At 46.9% G+C, this 18,138-nt stretch overlaps 1 protein-coding gene across 1 annotated transcript in view; it reads left to right on the forward strand.

The window, feature by feature from the left end:
- TNFRSF8 (TNF receptor superfamily member 8) overlaps positions 1–18,138 on the forward strand; it is a 77,119-nt gene that overhangs the window by 22,252 nt on the left and 36,729 nt on the right. The window contains exons 3-6 of the mRNA XM_070385272.1: positions 4,275–4,391; positions 13,277–13,426; positions 16,744–16,837; positions 17,206–17,363. Of these exons, the coding sequence (XP_070241373.1) occupies positions 4,275–4,391; positions 13,277–13,426; positions 16,744–16,837; positions 17,206–17,363 (519 nt within the window). The remainder of the gene's footprint in view (positions 1–4,274; positions 4,392–13,276; positions 13,427–16,743; positions 16,838–17,205; positions 17,364–18,138) is intronic.

Here is an 18,138-nt window from a genome sequence, read left to right on the forward strand (position 1 = left end):
GGGCATTTTGCTGGAGTTTTATTGACCTTGTGCTTCCGGGCATGCAAGAGAGGAAAAATGAAAAACCCACAAAAACCCCTTCCTCTGTCTCTCGGGGAAATTTCTGACATTTTGCCCGCCGCCTGCAGTCTGCACTCAGCTGTGTATGGGGGCAGCTTGGTGGAGGAAGGAAGCAGGGAGACCTTTGAGACTGAGAAACGATGTCGTCAGGTCTCTCCTCCCACCCAGGCCTGTTATGCTCTTTTTAGCATCCTCGACAGTTGATCCCCAGCCCTCTGCTTACACACTCCCCAGTGGCAGGGAGGTTATTCACTTGATTCATAATAACAGCCACAGTTATCACTGGTGAAGCATGTTCTGTGCCAGTGCTGAGCCCGGTAACCATCTGAGCTCACTGAGCCCCGATAGGAAACCCAAAGAGGAAACTTGCACGTGGCGGGGGAGGCAGGGTTCAGGGATTTGCCCATGGTCACATGCTGGTAACTGGCTCAGGCGGGGTCATATAGCTGACTAACTAGAACCCTGAGCTCTTCCCTCCTATTTGGCACTGACCCTGAGGCATTCACTGAGGGGAGGAGGCAGCGTAGGAGTTGGCCAAGGCCAAGGCCAAGGTGGGGAGAGGGTGCGCTCTGGTTAGAGGACAGAGAATATGCCAAATCCTGGAGTGAGAGAGAATGGGCATTCAGGAACTGGGAGGGGGGCTTCCCTGGTGGCTCAGTTGTAAAGAATCCACCTGCCAGTGCAGGAGACACAGGTTCCATCCCTGATCCAGGAAGATCCCACAGGCCATAGAGCAACTAAACCCCTGCACCATAAATACTGAGCTTGTGCTCTAGAGCCCGGGAGCTGCAGCAACTGAAGCCTGAATGCTCTAAAGCCCATGCTCCACAAGAGAAGCCACTGCAATGAGAGGCCCATGCACGGCAACTCGAGCCTAGTTCCCGCTTGCTGCAACTAGAGAAAAGCCTGAGCAGCAACAAGAACCAACACAGCACGAAAATAAATAAATAAAATCATTAAAAAAACAACTTGGAGGGGCTGAAAAACTGAAGAGCCCACGTGGGGGCTACCCGCTTCCTATTCTGCATCTTGCTTTCTGGATCTCTCCCCTTTTGTGCCCAGGCTAACCTCTTCATAGGAGGCGCCTCCCCAGGCTTGGGGGAGCGGGGACGATGTGAAGCCAGGCCTGGTGTTAGGCAGAGAGCACGGTTTGTTTGGGGCTGGGTGGGTGAACCCCGTCTGGTCCTGGGGGAGCTGAGGATTTCTTCAAGGAGGAGGCAGCCTGCCCTCCCTACTCTGGCTGAGCTTGGCTGGCCCTCAGTCCCCTCCCCATTTGGGCTTCTCCTTCAGGGCAATGGGGGGATGCCCGACAAACATCTTCCTGCTCCAGTTCCAAAGCACAAGAAAAAAGCATCTGATGGCTCAGATAAGACCAGAGTCCACCTCTGCTCTGGTTCCCCAACGACAGAACTGCTTTGGACCACTGCTAGCAGGGCAGGGAGTGGGGGAATAGGGGCGGTTCTCCAAGAAAGGCAATCTGTGGGCTGAAAAGTCATCCGAAATGTGTCTCTGCTGCACCAGGCAGTTAGCATCTGGGAGCCCTGAGAACACATTCCAGGGGACCTGACTTGGTTGGAACATGCAGGGGGTACTTCCTGGAGGAGGGGTCCTGAGGATAAGCAGGAGTCGACCAAGGTGGGGAGTGGGTATGCTCTGATTAAAGGACAGAGAATATGCCAAGGCCTGGAGTGGGCAGGGATGGGCATTCAAGATCTGGGAGGGGCTCCATTTAGCTTGTCAAGGGTGTAGTAGCTCAGTGGTAAAGAATTCACCTGCAATGTGGGAGACGTGCATTCGATCCCTGGGTTGAGAAGATTACCCTGGAGTAGGAAATGGCACCCCACTCCAGTATTCTTGCCTGGGAAATCCCATGGACAGAGGAGGCTGGTGGGCCACAGTCCATGGGGTCACGGAGCCTGACGTGACTTAGTGACTAAACAACAAGAGTGTGAAGGGGGCTGGGGGAGGGGAGGGCGGAGGGACTGGCAGCCCAGACTCAGCGAAAAGCGGTTCTCTGTGTGGGAGTTTCTGGGGCCAAAGCAGCTGCGGCCGGGGTTGCCTGACGCTGAGCCAGAAGTGAGAGGCGGTGACGGGAAAGGGAGGACAAACGCTGAGAACATCTGGAGTCAGAAAAACGCGGTTCAGAGACTGGGAGCATCAGCACAGAGGGACACTTGGGAACCAGTTCTAAGAGCCAGAACAACACCAGACGCTTTCTTAACCATTTGGTTTCTTTTTTTCAACTTATTTTTTAGTCGGAGGAAAATTGCTTTGCAATGCTGTGCTGTGTGCACGCATGCTAAGTCGCTTCGGTCATGTCTGACTCTTTGTGACACCATTAGAAACCAAATGGTTGAGATACACCATGCGTGTGCCTGCTCAGTTGCTCAGTCATGTCCGACTGTTTGCAACCTCCTGGACTGTAGCCGGCCAGGCTCCTCTGTCCATGGGGTTCTCCAGGCAAGAATACTGGAGTGAGTTGGCATTTTCTCCTCCAGGGGATCTTCCTGACCCAGGGATCAAACCCACGTCTCTTACGTTTCCTGCATTGGCAGGCGTGTTCTTTACCACAGCACCACCTGGGAAATCTTGTGTTGGTTTCTGCCATGCTGCTGCTGCTGCTAAGTCACTTCAGTCGTGTCCGACTCTGTGCGACCCCATAGACGGCAGCCCACCAGGCTCCCCCGTCCCTGGGATTCTCCAGGCAAGAACACTGGAGTGGGTTGCCATTTCCTTGTCCAATGCATAAAAGTGAAAAGTCAAAGTGAAGTCGCTCAGTTGTGTCTGACTCTTAGCGACCCCATGGACTGCAGCCCACCAGGCTCCTCTGTCCATGGGATTTCCCGGCAAGAGTAGGTTTCTGTCATACAGCAGTGTAAATCAGCCGTCAGCATATATATATGTCCCCTCCCTCTTGAACCTCCCTCCCGCCCAGCCCCATCCCGCCCCTCTAGATCCTCAGAGCACAGGCTGATCTTCCTGAGGTACACAGCAGCATCCCACTAGCTGTTTTACACATGATAGCTTCCCTGGTGGCTCAGTGATAAAGAATCCACCTGCCAGTGCAGGAGACGCAAGAGACAGGTTCGATCCCTGAGTCAGGAAGATCCCCTCGAGTAGTAAATGGCAAACTGCTCCAGTATTCCTATCTGGAAAATTCCATGGACAGAGAAGCCTGGCAGGCTACAGTCCAGAAGGTCGCAAAGAGTCGGACACGACTGAGCGACTGAGTGTGCACACACATGCAGGGTATGTATGTCAGTGCTGCTTTCTTAACCGTTTGATTTTGTATTCTAAAAGTGGTGCTCAGGGAGAAGATCTAAGTGGAATATGGGAAAAGAAGAAACAAAGTGAATAAACACGCATCATTCTTCTGCTGCCTGAGCTCCAGAAGCTCCAGCATCATTTCTTCAGCTCCCGTGGCCTTTCTGATCTCTGTACCAGCCGCGTCTGTCCCCCCCATAGGGCCTATGCCCTGGCGGCTCCCTCTGCCTGGAATACTGCGCACCCCCCCACCCCCAACCCCGCCTCCTTCAGTCCTCTGGGACTCAGCGGGGCCCCTCCTGCTGTCTCATGCTATCACTCCTTCCCCACTGCCTTCCTCTCTTGGAGCTCCTGTTCTATGTTCTTCCAAGGCTGTCTCCACATTGGAAACCCACTTTCTTTAATTAAAAAAAATTTTTATTATTTTTTGGCTGCCCTAGGTTTTCGTTGCTACACTCGGGCTTTCTCTAGTTGCAGGGAGGAAGGGCTACTCTCTCGTTGCGGTGCGGGGGCTTCTTATTGCGGTGGCTTCTCTTGTGATGCAAGGCCTCTAGGTGCTTGGGCTTCAGTAGTTGTGGCACACGGCCTCAGTTGCCCCATGGCATGTGGGATATTCCCAGACCAGGGATCAAACCCATATCCCCTGCATTACAAGGCAGATTCTTAGCCACTGGACCACCAGGGAAGTCCCTAGTCTAGATTCTTTTGGTTGTAACAAACAGCAGCCTAACTCACTTAAGCCCAAACAAGAGAAAAGAGAAATAATTGATTCAATAACAGAGGGGTCTGTGGTGCCATAATTCAGGTCTGAATGATGACCTCAGGAGTCCTTTTCTCTCTGTCGATGTCACCTCTTACTCACCTCCTTCTGAGGCAGGCCCTGCCCGTACCCCAGCAGCAATGACCTCCAAGGTGACCTGACCAGGAGCATCTCTGCTTCTCTTCCCCAGGGTATTCCCCAAAGCAGCTGTGCCCAGAGGGGTCCCACCACTGCGAGAGGCAGTGTCTGCACGATTACTACTTGGACAGCAATGACCGCTGCACGGCTTGTGTGAGCTGTTCTGGAGGTAAGGGCTGCACCTCTCCTCCCTGGCTCCTTCCGGGAGGCTGGGGGGCCTTGGGGGTGGGAGGGAGGCAGGGGAGGCGGAGGACCTGGAAGGTGGGAGGTGGCAAGAAACAAGATTTGGTGCTTGTCCTTTGAATCAGCCCCCTGGTGCTTCAGTTTACCTCTCTGCATCTATGAATTGATATCAGCTGTGATATTTTGCATCCATACTTTTTTTTAAATTGGAGGATAATTGCTTTACAATGTTGTGTTGTTTTCTGCCATTGCTGTTCTTCAGTCATTCACTCTTCTTGACCCCACAGACTGTAGCATGCCAGGCAGATCTGGCTTTCACCATCTCCTGGAGTTTGCTCAAACTCATGTCCATCGAGTCGGTGATGCCATCCTACCATCTCATCCTCTGTCGACCCCTTCTCCTCCTGCCTTCAATCTTTCCAAGCATCAGGGTCTTTTCCAATGAGTCAGTTCTTTGCATGGGTGGCCAAAGTATTGGAGCTTAAGCTTCAGCATCGGTCCTTCCAATGAATGTTCAGGGTTAATTTCCTTTAGGATTGACTGGTTTGATCTCCTTGCAGTCTAAGGGACTCTCAAGAGTTCTCTATGGCCACAATTCAAAAGCATCAATTCTTCAGTGCTCAGTCTTCTTTATGTCTAACTCTCAAATCCATACATGACTACTGGAAAGATCATATCTTTGACTCTATGGACCTTTGCTGGCAAAGTGATCTCTCTGCTTTTTAATACGCCACCTAGGTTTATCATAGCTTTCCTTCCAAGGAGCAAAGGTCTTTGAATTTCATGGCCTCAGTCACCATCTACAATGAATTTGGAGCATAAGAAGGGAAAATCTTCACTGCTTCCACTTTTTCCCCTTCCATTTGCCATGAAGTGATAGGACCAGATGCCATGATCTTAGTTTTTTGAATGTTGGGTTTCAAGCCAGATTTTTTGCTCCCTCATCAAGAGGCTCTTGAGTTCCTCTTCATTTTCTGCCATTAGGGTGGTTTCTGCCAGACAGCAGTGCAAATCAGCCATAAGTCTATACATATCCCCTCCCTCTAGAGCCTCCCTCCTGCCCTCCTGCATCCATGCTTTTTAGAGACTTAATTATTGATACCATGTTTCCTCAATGGAGGGATGTACAGTTACATATTGTGTTGACTCTGCTAAACCCCAGGGGAATATTCTTTTCTTATCTCAGCTTTACAGTGAGGAAACCAAAGTTTAGGGAGGTTAAGGGCCTTTCCAAAATTACAATGCTCTGGTTAATGGGAGCGCTAGAGTTTCAGCTACTGGTTTGACACCAAGGGCTGTGTTCTTTCCCAAGACGACAGCGCTTCCAGGAGAACATTTTCAATAAGTGCTTTTATTGTTAGTTTCTTATTAAGGGTAGTGAGTGTGGTTTGTGTGCTATCTCATATTTGTTTGTTGGGTTTTTTTTGGGGGGGGAAGGATGGGGAAATTTGTTGAGATTTCTTCTGGCCTAATACATTTTTGTGGGCTTCCCTCGTGGCTCAGCAGTAAAGAATCCATCTGCCAATGCAGAAGACGCGGGTTCAGTCTCTGTGTCAGAAAGATCCCCTGGAGAAGGAAATGGCAACCCATTCCAGTATTCTTGCCTGGGAAATCCCATGGACAGAGGAGCCTGGTGGGCTACAGTCCTTGGGGTCGTAAAGAGTAGGACACGACTGAGCAACTGAACAACAACAAATAAGTTTTCATACTGTTTAGTACGTTTAGTGTGTTTGGGGAGAAACACGTATTCTGTTTGTTGTGTACAGAAGTCCACGTGTACCTGTCTGATCAAGCTTCTTAATACTTATGTTCTTTTAATAAGATGCGTCCTCATTTATTTTGTCACTTTCACAAAGGTTGGTTTCTGAGACAGATGTGTTACAATCTGCCTCCCAATATGCTTGTTTTTCATCAGATTTTCATAGTGCTCTGTCTGTTTTTGCTTCATAAGTGTCAAAGCTATGTTATTAGGTACAGTGTGCATGAGTATCATATTATCCTCGTGGGTTGGACCCTTTATCAACATGAAATACACCTCTCTGTTTCTTATAATGTGTTTGCCTTAATCTCTGTTTGATATTAAGATTGCCATTCTTCGTTTATGTTACCATTTCTCTGATATAGCTTTACAGTTTTTAAAATTATTGACCTCATTTTATTAAACAACAGTTATATGCATCCACCATAAAAATTCAAGCAGGAACTTCCCTGGCGGTCAGGAGTTATGACTGCACTTCCAGTACAAGGTCATGGTTTCCATCCTTGGTTAGGAAACTAATATCCTTCATGCCATGGGTGTGACCAATAAACAAACAAAAACTCCCCCCAAAACAGGAAACAACATAAAAATTCAAGCAGTACACAAGAGCAAGGAAGAAAGCCAGTCAGCGGGTGACTGACACCTCTCTCCCTCTCTATAGAGAGAATGGGTTGGTTCGTAGCCAGACAAATTATACAAACACAGAAAGAAGGAATCTTCAAGAGGATGAGATCTTACTGCTTATGGAATGAAAATGATTACCTTTAACTTTATTCAAATATTTCAGAGGAGGAAGGAAAGGGAAGAAACTAGACTATCACAAGAGATATTACAAGGGTTTAAAAAAAAACCCTCTGAAATTAACAGAAGAGGTTATGAAAATCAATAAGCGGTTAGGAATCATTGAAGGAATGACTGTCTCTTGTGGTAAAGTCATATTCTACTTGTTTCAATTTTGGGGTAGCAGAGAGTTGCTTGACTCCCTGTAGTGAAAATGAATGACTTGTTGGCCTCCGCATCCTCTTCCTGACTTTTATAGCTCACATTATTTTTGCTCTGCATAGTCTATGATGTTGATCTTCTTTTCTGTAGCCCTAAGTCCACGCTAGCTTTACTTTGTTATTTAAATTTATCCATTGTGCACGAAGAGTCCATTTATCACAGCTTCTCATTCCTGAATTTTTCATTTTGATGTATCACTTGATTGGTTAGGTTTCACTGGCATGTGGACTTTTCAGGGATTCTTTTGCACCTTCCTTGACTTCTTTCATGTTTGAAAATATCTGTCTCTAAACTGGAATGACCACCTGGACAGGTATAATATTATCCTGGGATATATTTTCTCTAGAACTTGGTAGGATAGGTAGGATAGGTGTCTTCTTGTGGTAAATAGTGCTATGGAGGCATTGCCCTTAAAAATATGTGAGCTATTTTCAATTATCTTTTGATATTGATTTCTGATATAATTCCATAGCGATAAGAGAACAGACACCTTTAGACCATGAAATTTTTGCATCTTGTTTTATGTCTCTGGATATATTTCAGTGCCTCCTAGTTTATAGTCTATGGGAGCTCGAATAGAATTTATATCCTACTGTTGTGTGAAAATTGTATAAATCTTAATTATGTTTGAAGTGGTTCATGGTGCTTTTCAGGTCTACTATATCCTTCTATTTCTCTGTATAGTCATTCTATTAATTTTTGAGAGTTTGATATTGAAACTCCTAAAAATCTTAATTAAAATCTACTTAAAAAGTATTTATAATATATAGTGGAACTATATAAAAGACAAAGACTCTTTGAAACACAATGTAAAAAAAATATTGCCGTGAAAGATTCTGCAGTCAGCTTTTTCCTCCCACCTTTGTAGGTGACTCCGAGAATCATTCTTTCTTTACTCTTAAGGATCAAAAACTTAGCCAGAATATGCCGTGATATTAATTGTTTGCAAACAATTCTTCCTGGTATCTGGTATGTCTTTTCTATCTGCAGATTTAGTTCTTCATTTCAGGGGAATTTACGTAGATTTTTTATTTCTGCTCAAGAGATACATCTCAATGTTAACTTGACGGATGCCAGTTGTTCTTATGTTTGATTGTTTTGCTATTCCTCCTTGTCCATCATCTTCATCCATTGCATTAATGTCTGCCTTTTTACCTTGCATTCATTGGTGTTTTTTCCATCTTTTCTCTATGCCATTAACTCAATTATCCACCTGATCTTTTTTATTTCTTGCTGCCCAGGTATCATAGGGCCCCCAGGATACTGGTAGTCCACTTACTGAATTTCTAATGATGGTGCTGTGCACCTCAGTTTATTTTCTTTTGCACTGCAGTCTTCCTTCTTATCTCATCCTTTTAAAAAAATCATCTTTTTTTTTTTTTTTTTAAAAAAGCTCTTCCTTTCTTGAATTTATATTCTTATTGTGTGTTAGTTGCTCAGTCATGTCTGACTGTTTGTGACCCCAAGGACTATAGCCTACCAGGCTCCTCTGTCCGTGGAATTTGCCAGAAAAGAATACTGGGGTGGGTTGCTATTTCCTTCTCCAGGGGATCTTCCTGACCCAGGGGTCAAACCCGGGTCTCCTGCATTGCAGGAAGATTCTTACTGTCTGAGCCACCAGAGAAGCTATATTCTTATCAAGTTCCTTGATAGTGTGACGCACTCCTGGGATTGCTTATTTGTTGTAGACTGGGTTCTTTGTCCTTGCAAACTATATTCCTATCTTTTTTAGCACTTCCTCTCTTTCTTGTCTTCTCTCCTCCCTCCCTTCTGTCGTCTTTCCTGCTATAGCACATTCACATAGTTGCCATGTTATATTTTTCCTTCTTGCTCAAGCTTAGCCATGGCAGCAACTCTGTCCCTGACACAGCGTGAGGGATCTCTCCTGCACACCTGCCCCACCTCACTGGGCTCGTGTGTCCTCCCAGCTCAGAGCTTCAGCTGAGCTGTGTGTGCTTAGTTGCTCAGTCTTCTCTGACTCTTTACGACCCCATGAACTGTAGCTTGCCAGGCTCCTCTGTCCATGGAGTTTTCTAGGCAAGAATGTTGGAGTAGGTTACCATTTCCTTCTCAGGGGATCTTCCTGACCCTGGGATCAAACCCGCATCTCCTGCATCACAGGTGGATTCTTTACCCTCTGAGCTATCGGGGAAGACTGGGAGTTAATTTTGGCTTTTTTTGGCTGCACTCTGTGACTTGCAGGGTCTTAGCTCCCCAACCAGGGATTGAACCCAGGCCATTGCAGTGAAAGCATCGAGTCCTAACCACTGACCACTAGGGAATTCCTGAGGGTTACCTAAAAATAATCATGGTAAAATATACATAAAACTTCTTAGTTTAACCATTTAAAAGTATACTGTTGAACACTGCTGTATTTAAAATGGATAACTAACAAGGACCTATTGTATAGCACCTGGAACTCTGCTCAATGTTATATGGCAGTCTGGATGGGAGGGGGGTTTTGGGGAGAATGGATACATGTATATGTATGGCTGAATCCCTTAGCTGTTCACCTGAAGCTATCGTAACATTGTTAATCTGCTATACCCCAATACAAAAAAAAAGTTTAAAAGGAAAAGAAAAGTGTACTCTTCAGCAGCATGAAGTACATTCATATTTTTGGGTGGCCATCATCATCACCTAGCTCCAAAAATGTTTAATCTTCTGCAACTGAAACTCTGTCCCCATTAAATACTAGCTCCACATCACCCCCCAACCACAAGCCTTTGGCAACTACCATCCTACTCCCTGTCTCTATGAATTTGACTACTCTAGGATGCTCATAGATGTGGAATCATACAATATTTATCCTTTGTGACTTATTTCACTTAGCGTAATGTCTTCAAGGTGCATCCACATTATGATATGTCAGAGTTTCCTTCCTTCCTAAGGCTGAATGATATTCCATTGGACATATCTACCACATTTTGTTTAACTGTTGATGTCCACGGACATTTGGGCTGTTTCTGCCTTTTAGCTATTGTGAATATTGTTGCTATGATTTGTACAAATATCTGTTCAAGTCCCTGCTCTCAGTTCTTTGGGGTCTAAATTCAGCAGTGAAATTGCTGAATCATGTGGGAATTGTATGTTTAATTTCTTGAGGAATCTTGAGTGTTACTTTTGAAACTCATTTTAGGAGCTCCAAGGACCTTGGTGGGGGGTCAGAGAGCAGCCAGAGATAGGTATTGTCTGCTAGACAGGCAGGGGGTCTGTCTTCCCTTCTGTCAGAATCTTTATCAGGCTCCTGCTGCATAAAAAGGGGTGTATCCACTTCTAGGGCTTCTGCTCATTCTTCCCACTTGGCCTGGTTCCTGGAATTGGCAAGTCCAGACAGTCTTTTCCGCCTCTGCCCAGACCTGTGACATGAACGGGCAGGCAGCTACTCAAATAGTTTTGTTTTTTCTTTAGTTTTCCATGGATGTCTACTCACTGCCTTTAGTTGGCTTCTCCAGATTTTTGAAAATTGTCAGGATTTTATTCTTTCCTCAGTAAAGCTTCTGGGGTTCAAGTGAGAATGAGGGGCTATACCCGCATCATTGCAACAAGCAAGAGAAAGGAAAGTGTCCTGAAATGGTTTTAGGGGCCAGGTGTAGGGGAGGGGATTTTTTTGTCATTGTTGCCCACATCCCATTGGCCAGAATGAAGTCACATGACCACCCATCCAGCCTCAAGGGAAGCTGGGAAATGTAGTCTTTCTCCAAGCCCATTTGAAACAGAAATTGGGAACACAGTCATTGTGCCCTAAGAGGATTCCTTGTCATAGCTATAATTTCCTTTTGTCTCTCAGAGGATATTAAGTGTATCTATTTCAAAGGCGTGTTCTGTTTTCTCTTTTATCTGTTTTCTTGAGTGTTAGTTCTGTTTGAGTGGGGCTCTTTTTTCTTGGTGCTGGTTTTCTTTGATTTTTGTTGACTTCAAACTCTGCACCTGTTATCTGATGACCTGGATAGGGATGGGAGGTGGGGAAGGTGGGGTGGTGGTGGAGGGTGAAACCTGCCTCCAAAGGCAGTGAAGGTGAGCAAGGTGCTGGGCAGAGTCTGCCAGAGGCTGCTCCTCTGGGTCTGCAGGGTCCCTTCCTCCCACCAGGGCTGATCAGCTCACCTCACCTGAGTCTCCGTGGGGAGATGCTTGGCTTCTTAGCTCTGTGGCATGAATGGATGAGGAGTGTGGGGTGAGGGACCTAGCTGGGTAATGCTGTCGCATTGCTTGTCAGATTCCTTCCCTATTGCCCCGGCCATGCACCCACTTGGAGACAAGCACCAGAGCCTTTTCCAGCATAATCCTCTTGGGTATATTTTGGGCTGTGGTCTCCTTTTTCCATCCAACCCCATCTGCCTTCCTTGTTCCAGGAAGTCCTCATCATTTCTGGTTGACCGGGGATGCCCCTTCTTGTTTTCTCAGGGATATTTGCATTTATTATTATTTTTACCAGTGATTTTTTTTAAAAGATAAAACTCATTATTTAAAGTGTATGGTGCTGTGGTTTTATATTCACAATGTGCAACCACTACCACTATTTCCAGAACATTCCCTCCCCCCAGAGAATTCCTTTGTGATAACCATAAATGGATTATATCTTTTCAAAATTGTGAATCACTATGTTGTATCCCTAAAACATATAATATTGTATATCAGCTTTATTTCAATAAAAAAAGAAACCCCTTAGCTCCTAATTCTCCCCTCCTTCCATCTCCTGGCAATCACTAATCAACTGTCTGTCTCGATGGATTTGCTTATTCTAGACATTCCATGTAACTGGAATCATGCGGTTGTGGCTTTTAGTGTCTAGCTTCTTTCACTTTATGTAGAGTTTTCAAGGTTTATCCATTTGTAGTGTGTATCAGTACATCATTCCTTTTTTATGACTGAATAATATTTTATTATATGGCTATAGCACATTTTCTTTATCTGTGTATCAGTTGATGAATATCGAGTTGTTTCTACTTCTTGGCTAGTATGAATAATGTTAGTATGAACATCCACAGACAAGTTTTTGAATGGACATATGTTTTCAGTTGTCTTTGGTATGTATCTAGGAGTAGAATTGCTGGATCATATGATAAATCTATATTTAACTTCTTGAGGAATTGCCAGACTCCTTTCCACAGCTCTGTCCTACTTTATATTCCCACTAGTATTCTAAAAGGATTCCAATTTCTCCATATCCTTACCCACTAGTGTCACTGTCTGACATGTATATTCTGTTGTCCTGGTGGATACAGTGTGGTCTGTCCTTGTGGTTTTGGTTTGATGACTAATGGATGGATCTGATGACTCGTGACGTTGAGCATCTTCTCATGCGCTTTCTGGCCACTTGTGTATCTTCTAGGGGAAGGGTATTCTCCATTCCTTTGCCCATTGAAAAAATTTAATAGACTTGTTTTTTTTTTTTTTTAGTTTTCAATTTATAGAAAAACTGAACAAGAAGTACAGAGATTTCCCACTACTCCCCAGTGTTATTAACACCTTGCGTTAGTGTGGTACATCGTTACAACTGATGCACCAATGTTGGTGCATTATTAACTGAAGTTCATAGCTTACATTGAGGTTCACTCTTTGCATTGTAGATTCTAATTTTTGACAAACTTATAATGTCATCTATCCATGGTTGCAGTAGCATACAAAATAGTTTCACTGCCCTAAAAATCCTTGGTGCTCTGCCCATTCATCTTCCCCTCTCCCACCCCGACCAAACACTGACAACCACTGATCTTTTTACTGTCTCCCTAGTTTTGTCTTTTCCCAAATGTCATGTAGTTAGAGTCACAGTAGGTAGCCTTTCCAATTGGCTGCTTTCACTTTGAAATATGCATGTAATATCCCACCCTGTCTTTTTTGCCTATTTTAATATTGGGATATTCATTTATTTTTAATATCATTTTTGTGATCTCCAGGGATGTGGGCTAGGAGGTGGAGGCTACCTCATGCAGCCTTCTTGCCCTCATCTCAGGAACAGTCTGGAAGGAAGAACGGGGCATGCCAGCTGCCCTGCCCAGCGAAAGACCACAGCAGTGTCTTCCCTCATGTGCTGGACTGTCCATGGTGCTTTCTGGGTCCCTTCCCTCACCCTCTTTGAGTCCCCAGTGACTTTTCTCTGTGTCCCTTAGACCTCGTGGAGAAGAAGCCATGCTCAAGGAACTCCTCCCGTGTCTGTGAGTGCCGGGCCGGCATGTTCTGTGGCACATCAGTGGTCAACTCCTGTGCCCGCTGCATCCGCCACTCTGTCTGCCCAGAAGGGATGGTTGTCAAGTTGCAGGGTGAGTATCCCCACCTCCCAGGACCACGATCTGTGCTGATGCCACACCCCCCCACCCCGACCTCCCACCTCCTCCTTCCTGAGGGACAGAAGACATCTCCTATCATTATGATGCCGAGGATGCACCCAGAGGCCCATGTGGTCCTTTCTCTGCACCTCAGGTGCCAGGCTCAGAAAGAGTTCCAGGCACTGCCCTGGCTGGAGGAGGTCTTGGGTTGGCTTGAGGCTCGGGGCAGAAATTCTCTGATGCTTGATAAGCAAGAAAGAAACCTGAAGTTTCTGTCCTGGCGTTTCCCAGAAGATCAGAGCTGGTTTCCCCGTTTTGGTCCATGGATGTGCCATGCTTCTTCCTCTACCAGGCCTTCGCACATGCGAAGGGTGGGACACCCTTCCTTCCCTGTTCACCCAGTGAACTCAACTCTGCCTTCAGGTGTCCGTCCAGACATCACCTCCTGACCTCTCACAGATCACGTCTCCTTCCCAACACAGATGCGAACACTGGCCTCTGTCTCAGTGTGGTCAGTGCTCTTCTCCCTCTCTCCCAGTAGCTTCGTGAGGGCCAGGACCATGCCCAGCACATTCACAGTCATCTCCCCATGAGGCGCGGCATCTGCTCTTCAGAGATGTCTGATGTGACGGGGAGATCAGAGCTGGGGGTGGGTGGAGTTCAAATCTGGTTGGATTCACCCTGCTCATGCAAAACCCTCAGTAGACAGATCCTCAGAAGCCTGCCACCTGCAGGCAGGAGAGGTGCAGGTATGCATGCCAAGTCACTTCAGTCCTGTCTGACTCTGTGCGACCCTATGGACCGTAGCCTCCCAGGCTCCTCTGTCCATGGGATTCTTCAGGCAAGAATACTGGAGTGGGGAGCTGTTCCCTTCTCCAGGGGATCTTCCCAACCCAGTGATCGAACCCGCATCTCCTGTGTCTTCTGCAATGGCAACTAGTGCCACCTGGGAAAGGGTTCTGAACTGGGCATCAGATACCTGGGATTTTGTACAGCTTTGCATCTGTGGGGTGTATTCCCAGCCCTCTCTGGGCCTCGGTCTCACCTTCTGTAAATGAGGGAGTGTAACTGGAAGGCCTCGCATGGAGGCTTTTGTTGCTTAGAAGCTCTTCCCTAAGAAAAGCTGCTGTGAGTTCTGTTGCAGCTGCCTGTGGACCAGCTCTGGCTCTCTCGACGGCATTCCTACATCTGCCACACGGTGGCGCCAGAGGCCTCTCTTTCCTGCCCCCGCAGACCGCTGCCCAAAGCCGTACCACTGGCCATCTGTGGTCACTGAGCACTTAAAATGTGGCCAGTCACTTGAGATGGGCTGTCAGTATAGAATATGCGCTGGATTTCAAATACTTAGTACACAGAAAGTATACATTTCGTTATTTCTTATGTTGATTTTTGTTCAGTCTCTCAGTCGCGTCCGACTCTGCAACCCCATAAACTGCAGCACGCCAGGCTTCCCTGTCCTTCACTATCTTCCGGAGTCTGCTCAAACACATGTCCATTGTGTCGATGATGCCATCCAACCATATCATCTGCCCTCTTCTCCTGCCCTCAGTCTTTCCCAGCATCAAGGTCTTTTCCAATGAGTTGGCTCCTCACATCGGGTGGCCAAAGTATTAGAGCTTCAGCTTCAGCATCAGTCCTTCCAATGAATATTCAGGGTTGATTTCCTTTAGGATTAACGTACTCTTGCCTGGAAAATCCCATGGCTGGAGGAGCCTGGAAGGCTGCAGTCCATGGGGTCGCTGAGGGTTGGACACGACTGAGCGACTTCACTTTCACTTTCCACTTTCATGCATTGGAGAAGGAAATGGCAACCCACTCCAGTGTTCTTGCCTGGAGAATCCCAGGGACGGGGGAGCTTGGTGGGCTGCCGTCTATGGGGTCACACAGAGTCGGACACGACTGAAGTGACTTAGCAGCAGAAGCAATTTATGTTGATTATCTATTGGCATAATTTGTGTCCGACTCTTTGTGACCCTTTGGACCGCAGCCCTCCAGGCTCCTCCGTCCATGGGATTTTTCAAGCAAGAATACTGGAACAGGTTGCCATTTCCTCCTCCAGGGGATCTTCCTGAGCCAGGGATCAAACCTGCATCTCCTGTATTGGCAGGCAGATTCTTTATCTGCCAAGCCATTGGGAAAGTTCATATTTTAGATATATTGGGTTAAATGTATTGCTTAATTTCACTTGTTTGTTCTTTACTATCCAAAATGTGGCTACTGGAAAATTTAAAATGGTGACTTGTGAGCCACATATTTTATTGAATAGCACTGCTTGTAAAGCACTCCATCCTTTGGCTGCCAAACCCTGGCTCGATTCCTCTGTCAGAGTTCCCACCGAGTAACTCTCAGGGCCTCAGTCTCTCCAGCTATAGAATGAAAAGTAATTTCTGCCTCAGGTGGAGCTTATAGCTCAGTCTTACCCTAAGACCTTGTACTGACTTTCTCCTCTGAAATTCTCCAGACTCCATAAGGCTGTATTAGCCCCATTTTACAAGTGAGGAAATTGAGGTTCAGAGATGGCCGGTAATTGCTTACGATCACAGAGCAGGGAATATCTAGTCCAACGTTGAACGCTCAAGTCTTGTCACCCCACCACAGTGCAGGTAGATGAGATGAGTCAGCCTCGCTCATAGCCACTGCCACCAAAACGCTCAAACTCAGGTCCACTTGATTGAAAGCACTCTGTTTTCTTCTCCGCTGTGCTTCCACCCAGTATTCTTCAGAACTCTTCGGTTTGCAAGTCACAAATTATTTGGTTCATGTAATTGAAATTTTTCTTTGCGGAACTTCAGGTATGGCTGGATCCAGGAGCTCTGTCTTTTCTCCGTCTCTTATCTCTACCCCTCTGTGTGTTGTTTTTCCTGTAAAATATCTACCAGCAGCTCCAGATTTGCTCTCTACTCAACTCCAGTGGAAAATCTGCTTCTCCTTCCCATTTTCTCAACAACAAAAACAAAACCTTGATGTTGCTTCTCATAGACATGGCTTGGGTCATGTGCCCACCCCTGACCCAGCCCATCATGGCCACAGGAATGGGATGGATTGATTGGTGCAGCCTGTCCCATGGCTGTTCCTGGAAGTGGGAGTGGGGTGGTCAGTCTGTCCCAGCTCCTTACCACAGACACTGAAATTGGGAAGTGTAATTCTCCCGGGAAAACTGGGCTACTTTACCCCAAAGGTGAATGGCTGCTGGGGAGGCACAAAGATCAAATGGCTGCTGTGTTTCCCTGGGTTGTGGTGGCAAGAGGTCTGCTCCTGGAGTCTCTGGCTCCTCAGCACCAAAGCTGAAGGCATCGCTGTCCTCCCTGCAGGCACAGCACAGAGGGACACCGTCTGTGAGCCAGCTCCCCCAGGGGCCAGCCCCAACTGCAGCGCCAGCCCGCAGGACTGCAAGGGCCCCACCAGGTGACTCTCAGCCCCGTGCTATCCAGCTGACCCTTGTGTGGGGCTGTCCCACCTGATAGGAGACCCAGGGCATTGTGGGCTGGGGATGTGGGTGGGGGTCAGTCCAGGGTGTCAGGAATCCAAGGGGCCTCTTTGCTGAGCAGAAAGGTCATTGAGGCCCTACTGTGTGCCCAGCCTGCCCTGAGCACACAGGAGACCCAGAAGGACAAGAAAACACAGCTCTTGCTCCCAGGATCTGACAGAGGGCCTGCCAGAGGCTGTGGGCAGAGTCTGGGGGCCCCTTCTCTGTAGAAACGGCCATCCCTAAGCACAGATTCCCCCTGCACCATCAGCAGAATTGCCAGTCCCATCTCTGGCTTCCTTCCCAGTGGCACCATCCCCCAGGCCAAGCCCACCCTGACCTCCCCAGCAAGCCCTGGTGCCAGGACCATGCTTCTTGGAGGGGACATCCCCCTCGCCCCAGAAGATGCTTCTAAAATGACTCCCAACTCCAGCTCCTTCGTGGTGAAACTCAATCCAGATCCAGGTAAGCTCTCCAGAGGAGCCAGGGGCAGTCTCCAGGGCAGTGGTGTCCAATGGGTGGAGTACGGTGTGTGGGGTGGTCGGGGCAAACAGTCACTGAGCCAGTATGGGGAGAAGAAGATCTCAAGGCCTTCTGGGACTGAGACCTTCAGGGGCCAGAGTAGAGAATGGAAGGACTCACTTGTTTCCTGGTTTGGGTACCAGACACTGAGGCATGCTGGGGCAACAGAGCAGGCCCGTCTCTGCAGGTATCAATATGATGCCCGCCTCTAGTTCCCATGGCAACAGATTAGGGTCCCCATTCACTCCTGTTTATTACCCAATAGTCTTCCATTGTACGTGAATGTATAAGAATATTACACTTTGTTTAACAGTTTTTGGATATTTGGGTGGTTTCTCCTTTTTGGCTGTAGTGAATAATGAAAAACAAGTCTTTGATGAATATGTTTTCATTTCTCTTTGCTTTTTTGAATTGATCTCTAGGACTTCTTATAATTCTGGGTTTGAGCCCTTTGTCTTATAGTTGTGTTTAAAATCTCTTCTCCCACGCTGGGGCTTGCCTTCTCATCCTCTTTATGGTGTCTTTTGATGAAGAGGTGTTTTTAATTTCAGTGTAGTCAAATTGATCCATCTTTTCCTTTATGACTAGTGCTTCTCATGTTCTGCTCCGCAAGGCTTTTCCTCCACTGAGGTCTCAACATCATCCTACATTTATTTCCTAAGGTCATTACTGTTTTGACTTTGTTTAAAGTGTCCCTATGAATATCCAGTTGAATCCA

The sequence above is a fragment of the Bos mutus genome, chromosome 16, assembly GCF_027580195.1.
Source record: "Bos mutus isolate GX-2022 chromosome 16, NWIPB_WYAK_1.1, whole genome shotgun sequence".
Taxonomy (NCBI): domain Eukaryota; kingdom Metazoa; phylum Chordata; class Mammalia; order Artiodactyla; family Bovidae; genus Bos; species Bos mutus.